The sequence below is a fragment of the Egretta garzetta genome, unplaced genomic scaffold, assembly GCF_000687185.1.
Source record: "Egretta garzetta isolate BGI_Z169 unplaced genomic scaffold, ASM68718v1 scaffold96, whole genome shotgun sequence".
Lineage (NCBI taxonomy): Eukaryota > Metazoa > Chordata > Aves > Pelecaniformes > Ardeidae > Egretta > Egretta garzetta.
Window position 1 is genome coordinate 1404730 of NW_009259965.1, and position 7426 is coordinate 1412155.

A 7426-nucleotide genomic window follows, 5' to 3' on the forward strand; every position below is an offset into this window, starting at 1 on the left:
AATTGTTCTCAGCTGTTTCAAACAAGACAACTCACAGAACAGCTGAACACTGAGATCATACGAAGCAATGGAAATGATGATGCAGGAAAAATGTGCCCATAGGAAAAAAGCAATGCAGCTGATTTTTCTTCAAATTAATTGTCCTAGAAAGCAATTAAGCATCTGACAATACTGTCACACTTGGATAGTCACATCTCTGAGGTTCACTTCTCAAAAGCTCTGTGCAGTTCTCTCTCAAAAATAATTTTGTGTATTTCAAAAGAAAATAATGTGAATAAGTTTAAAACAGTTACTTAGTTTATTTTGAAAATTTGAATGTTGCCCTTCCTTTTTGTTTTCAAAAATCTGTTAAAAAGTGTTAGGAGAACAGAAGTTTTGTGAAGAATTAGGGAGCAAGATGATGAGGAACTCTGACTTAAACACAAACCAGAAATTTTAACTTTATGAATCTGTCCTTATTTGAGGAGAAAGTGTGTATACAAAGTCTTTGAGAGTTAAGCAGTTTTCCTGAGTGATTTGTTAACTTGAGTTCATAGTACAAAACACTTCAAATACCTTTTAAAAAAAAAAAAAAAAAAGTCATCAACTAAATACAAAATCTTCCCTAAGACCATAAAAATTTGAGTCATTAATGGAGGACAACTGTATTAAACTGTGGTACCATATGTGAGAATCAAAAATAAAGAATTCCCCTTTCTACTAAATGCCTGCATATCAGTCCTTTATTTCCACTGTTATGTAAAACTGCTGCCTTAGATGACAGTAAGGGGAGCTCTGTGCTCAGCACGGGTGCCTGGAAAGAGCTACCACAGCTGAAGAAAAGAATAGTGAAGTCAAAGGGTAAAAATCGCTTACATCTGAAGGGTCCTATTATAGGCTTGCACTGTTCAACAAGTTTTCTTGAAATAGTCAAGACAGAGAGATGTATTTCTACAACCAAAACCCACAGTCTTTACAAAGCCTTCCTAAAAAGCAATACTGAACAGAAGAACATTGAGTGAATTCTCAGATGTTCTTCTTTTTAAAAAGACCAACAATATCTTCCAGTATTATAGGAAAAAGATCAATATGCCTTCACTTAAAGGAAGCATATCATTTTTTTTTACAAAAAATTGTTAAGAACAATGACAGAATTGTACTTTTGAGAATAATTTTGCATTAAAAAATCATGAAAAAATCTGTTCACTTGTAATAGACTGACATACATCAAGCTAAAAAGGAAAAAAAAGTATCTTCCTAAAAGTGCAATGCCCCTTATCATTTTTAAAGCAATTTGACACTCAAAAGAAAAACATGAAACTCTTTGTTAGTAAAATTACTGAGAGAATAATTAAATTTAATTCATCAAAGAACAGTAGCTGTGAGGAATCTGAGGAAGACAGATGTTCCTATGAGGCATTAACAAAAGATACACTGCTTATGCTAATACAATACAGTATCATTCAGCTTTCTTTTCATTCTCACTTTCAGACAGTTCACAGAGAGAAGAGACACTAAAACGACTGATAAACATAGGAGAGCAATGATTCAAACCTGCAGCTAAACCACAGAAAGACGTCATTTGTTAGCACCTTAACAAGTAAAATTGTTCAGAATCGGCATGCCAAATTCTTTCTTAGAAATTTTCTAGTTTATACAATGATGATGATAACAACAATAATTGTAGTACAGAGCTCAGTCTCAGGCTGGGTCGTCACCACAGATTGGTCTAAGGATATTTAATTAATTCTTTATGAAAATGAGTCTAAGTTCAACCAAATTAATAGCAGCTAACTTGGAAAGAGTTATGTCCACGAGAGTCTTTAACTTAACTCAAACTACTAAAAAATCCTTGCATTGACTTTTTATGTAGTTCAGCTTTGAAGAAATTTTCTTAGTTCACAAGAGCTGCTTAAATAGAAATTTTCTATATACCTCCTTGCTTCCTACACATTTTTACTCTGACAACGTATGGAATTGCTGATAACATCGTTTTTATGAAAAGATGAACTGTAAGCAGTCTAATTGCATAATACAACCTAAAAATTATTATTCACATGATTCTTGCATGTCTTAAAACAAGGTAACAGGGAAGAAAAAACACAGCCGCAATTTCTCCAGGAAAAGCATCACACCTGGAAAGTGGAAACAGACTGCAGTCACAGGACAGACACCTGAAAAGTACAAGTAACAATGGTAAAACATGGCATAAACCCACTGAACAAAAAGAGAGGTACCCTAAAATATAAGCCTGTTCAGAATCAGTAGAATACACTATAAAAGCCAGCAGACTTATCAAATGAAAAAGCCTCCTCCCTTCTTCCCTTGCCTCCACTAACGCAAAAACAAGTACAGAGATTAATTTTGAGGCTCTGGGACAACCTTGTGTTTGAAAAAGGGAAATATATGCCCTCAAAAAGACACAGTTACTGAGATAATCTGCTTAGTAATCACGAGTCCTAGGTTTTTTTGCTTGCCTAAATCGAACAAACAAGTGTCAGGATACTACAAGAAGTGAAAAGTGATATTTTATAGAAATGATGGATCATAGAAACGACAGTCTTTTGAGGGAAAGCTTTGTTCCTGCCTTGATATAGAATTCAATATTCCTCCTCAGGAATGACGTCTGCTAGACAACCTTAGCCACTGAAGGTGGCTGGGAATTCCACTTCAGGCGTTTGCCGTGTCTAAACAAGTGAGCGGTTTTGATATCACTGTTGATGAGCTATGATCATGAAGCTATCTTCCTGAAAATTTAAGTCTTAAACTTATTCATCAGTAAAACTATATGCAAATGAAACAATCTCAACAGACCTGTGGAAAAAAATCACAACTAAAGCTAATAAAACAGTATGGAAGAGTAAGGTAGAGAACAAAGTCTTCTAAACAACCGATGAAGCTGGATAGGTTTACGACAGGCCGTTAATGCGCGGATCTTGCAGTCCCAGTCTCATATTGCATCTCCACAGATGTGATGAACACCCATGTTTCTACATTGCTAATGGCCCTTCAGACCTTTTCATCAGCATGGGACACCGCACATCACAGCAACTTCCTAAACCTGCAGCTTTTCTAGAGAATCAAGAGGCAAAACTTTCAAAAAGTTATTATTGCTATTCTCTTAACCAAGAATCGACACTAGCATTTGGAAATAAGCAAGGGTGGATGTGACAAAACATCAGTTCCAAAGCATGCATATCTGCCAGCTGATCTTTTAAAGAAGTCTACCTGTACTACTTTTGTACTGTGATCACAACAGAAACAACTGTTCTAACAAAAACACCCGAAGTGGTTCACTTACAGAAAAAGGAGATGCATTTTTGCCTCCAACAAGTAGCTTAGATGTTTTTCCACCCGATTCTTCCTTTGAAATGTATCTTAAAACATGGCAATCTTGTACCTTAAGAAAATAAAAGGTGTTTATTTGAGCATTAGCAGATTTGTTCACTTTGAGACCATACTATGAGATTATCAAAACAAGTGAAACAAAGTCAGTCTCTGTTTGCATTTGCAACTATATAAGAGGAGATACAGCCTGCAAGTACGGTGTGTGTTACCTATTTACCATAGACATTATTTTTCCAACCAATTAAAGGCTTATCTTAGGAAAAAATATTAGTAGAATGCAATATATAATTTCATAAATGCTATAGAAATGGAATAAACTTTTATAGCCATCTTTTGCCTGCAAGATGTGCAAAATCCCTACTGTATGCAGCATTAAAGCATACAGGAAGAGCCCACATTTTAGACTCCTGCTCCTTTGCCCTGTAAACCTAATGTCCTTCACAGCCCTGCTTGATCATGTGGCAGCAACAGGTCAGCGAAACAGCTTCATCACAGTAGTATCTTCGAGAGAATAGGAAGAAGCAGCTTCAGGGCTACAAAAGCTCAGTAACCAAAGTGAAACTAATCCCAAAGTGCCTGCAGGTGGCGCAAAAAAAAAAAAAAAAAAAAAAAAAAAAAGTGGGGTAGTTAACTCCAGCTTTATGTTGCCTTGCATCTCCCCTCCCCTAGGTAATACTATGCACAGTTCTGCAGCACTTGAATATCTGAGGCAGAAGGCACATCGCTCCTAGAAAGTTTAAGATATAAACAGAGAATAGGCATGGTGTACTATGCAGGGCTGAAGTAAATCTTTACTTTTGTTAGGGATTTCCTACTCTGTACAAGTGATAGGTTTCACTTTTGCCTGAAAACTTCTGGTTAGCAATCTGAACACAGTATAGGAGATTAAATTCATTATGATTTATGTCACCTTAAGTAGTGTGACAGCATGTTTTTTTCCTGACTTGGTCCATATTGGCATCATTCCCAGTTTCACTGCAACAACACCAACTCTGACGGAATCTGTAGATCAAAACAGAACATGGATTCAACTCCTCACTTAATATTTGAAAGAGCCCATCTCACAACTTGCAAAGTCCCATTAACTCAGATCTTTTCTAAGGAGTTGCAGAAGAAAACATCGCTCACTCCCTGTTGGTAGGCTGGGAATAACCTGTTCATTGTTTTTAATCCTATTAGCAGTAAAGTTCTATTTGTTCCAGTCGTGTCTGACAGAACATGCAAAACAGTTCCCCATTAAGTTCAGAACAACCAATGCTTAAGACTCTTTTTTTTTTATTTTAGAAAATACAACGCCCTTCTAGTTAGCTTCACTAAAGCTGAACTGACTATTGAAGTTTACTGTAGTAGGTTCCTCCCACCCCCACCACTGCATATTTTTGCCACTGTAAATGTACAGCAAAGGCAACCTGTCAAATCTGGCTTCTGACAGTCCATGCCGTGAAAAACAGAACACTTAAGATGAAGAATAAATGCTTTAAAGTTTGAAAAATGCTCTTTATGACAGTTTCCACTGTCATATCTGAGGATCTTGTCATGGATTTGCAGACTCTGTTGTCTGCTGTCAAATTATGTGACCCTTCTGAAGACTCAAAATCTTTATGTTGTGTTTTAGTCTGTAAGACTTTGGACATTAGGAAAAGGTTCATCACTGAGAGGGTGGTTGGTCACTGGAACAGGCTCCCTGGGGAAGTGGTCACGGCGCCAATCCTGTCAGAGTTCAAGGAGCATCTGGACGACTCTCTTAGTCATATGGTTTAGTTTTAGGTTGTCTTGCAAAGAGCAAGGAGTGAGACTCGATGATCTTATGAGTCCCTTCTAACTTGAGATACTGTATGAATCACTGAACAAAGACGGGATGTATTATATAGTACAGTTTTTCTTCAGAGTCCAGCAATATTTATAAGAACATTTTTGAGTACTTTATATTCTAGGGAGTCTTTTTTGATTGATTCTTAGTTTATTATTTTGTCATTGTACACCAGTGGGACTGGCCAAGTGCTGATTTGGACTAAAATTGAAGTTCTTACAAGGTTCTTAACACCCTGTAACATTTTAAATGCTTTTCAGAGAACTAGTGTATTACATTTACTTATTTACTAGGAGATGTGTTGGATGACTGAGGTAAAAGCAAAAAGGAAAATATTTTACAAGACATAATCCTGATGTTACACAATGCAACAACAATAATTTCAGCATGAGTTTGGTATTTGAGAAGAGATACTCTCTCACCTGGTTTCCACTCATTCAGTGGCCATGGCTCATCTTTCAGAGGGCACAGTTTGCTGGCTGTCTGAGCTTTGTATTCCTCTGCAGTTATCTTCTTGAGGAACTGGACATTCTCTTCAGAAAGATGCTCATGCCACCACGTTGTACTGTTAATGTGCCTGACTATAAAGCCCAGCTGCCCCCTTTCCAGTGATGGGGAAAAGTGTTAAGTGTCTGATCAGTTCAAACAATGTCTCATAACACATATGTTTGTCATGTAATACATACTACATAATTATACCATTACATCATAGTCACAAAGACCGAAATTATACTAGCAAGCTATTCAACCACCATCACGCAAACTCGCCACCCCTGACCAGCACCACCTAATTATTTGTCACGCTCTCATCTAACTTTTAAAGTATTCTCAAGTACACCAAAGGGGGGGCAAGTAACAACAAATCAAACCACCACTCCTTCTATGATAAATAAAACTAAATCCGTGAACGAAGGGATAGCAGTGGGTGTTGTTTAACTTTAGCAAGGCTTTCAACACAATCTCCTGTGGCATCCTTCTATCCAAGCTGGAATGTTGCGGCATGGATGGGAGGGTTATCAGGTGGGCAAAAACCTGGCTGGATCATCAGGCTGAAAGACCCATGGTTAATGGTTTGCACTCTATCAGAAGGCCAGTTACAAGTAGAGTTCCTCAAGAGTCTATTTGGGAACATGTCCTGTTTAGTAACTTTATCAGTGACCTGTAAAAGGGGATGAGTGTGCCCTTCCTAAATTTGCAAATAAAACTGAACTGAAGGAAGCAGCTGACGTCCCTCTGCCATCAGAGGGAACAGCCAACAAAGAACCTGATGAAATTCATAAAGGAGAAATGCAAAGTGCCACACTCAGGATGGCAAGGCTGCAAGCAGAGCTGCTCCCCAGCCCAGGCAAAGGACCTGGGAGGGCAAAAAGGAGCCAGGAGGCTCCTGACAGCAATGAAAGCTAACAGCAGCCTGGGCTGTATCAACAGAAGCATGGTCAGGAGATCAAGGGAAGCAGTTATCAGCCTTTCCTCAGCACTCCAAGTCGACCACATCTGCAATACTAAATCCAGTTTTGGGTCCTCAGTGCAACAGGGATGTTTACAAACAAGCGAGACCAGCAGCAGTGCACGAAGATACAAGGGCTGGAGCATCTGCCCTACGAGGAGGCTTGAGGCAACTGGGCTTGTTTAGTCTGGAGAAGAGGACGCTTCCTGACAGCAGCTTTCCAGAGCCATGCCACATTTACTGAGCTGCACACCAGTAGAATGAGAGAATTGGTATCAACTGAAAAAAGAGGTTCTGATTTGACATAAGGGAAAAATGCCTGAGGACAGCCAAACACTGGAACAGGGGCCCAGAGGCTCTATGCAGCCCCTGTCACTAAAGGCTCTCAAGGCCCAACCAAACGAAGCCCTGAAGAACCTGGTCTGACCTCAGAGCTGGCCACACCATGAGCGGGTTAGCCTAGAAACCTCCCGAGGTCCCCCCCAGCCCCAACAGCTCTCTGATTTTACATTCACTGCTCAACAGCTCGCTGCACGGCCGTAATTTTTGCAAGGGCTAAGAAAGGCTTGAACGTTCCTCAATCCTCTGCAAGTACAGTGGAACAGAGCGTTTAATGACACAGCTAGCGAACGCACGTGTAACAGCTGCCCAAGGAGACTCCAAAGACAGCAGGCCAAGCCGCTCGGCATGAAGCAGAGATACTGCCCCAGCAGTAAACCGGGACCCTACCCCCTCCGCACACGCAAACCTTCCGGGCGCTGCCAACACGCTGCACCCAGAGGCTTCTCCAAACGGGGGAGACCACAGGGGCCGCCGAGGGGAAGGGGCCGCCGAGGGGGAGG

The 7426-nt window shown here is 39.7% G+C and overlaps 1 protein-coding gene across 1 annotated transcript in view; it reads right to left on the minus strand.

Annotated features, from left to right (window-relative positions):
- MRPL3 (mitochondrial ribosomal protein L3) overlaps nucleotides 1–5758 on the minus strand; it is a gene marked incomplete at its 5' end in the record, with an annotated part of 28192 nt that extends 22434 nt beyond the window's left edge. The window contains 3 exons of the mRNA XM_035895709.1: nucleotides 3281–3379; nucleotides 4238–4329; nucleotides 5560–5758. Coding sequence (XP_035751602.1) covers nucleotides 3281–3379; nucleotides 4238–4329; nucleotides 5560–5758 — 390 coding nt within the window. The remainder of the gene's footprint in view (nucleotides 1–3280; nucleotides 3380–4237; nucleotides 4330–5559) is intronic.
- Between the last annotated feature and the right edge of the window lie 1668 nt (nucleotides 5759–7426).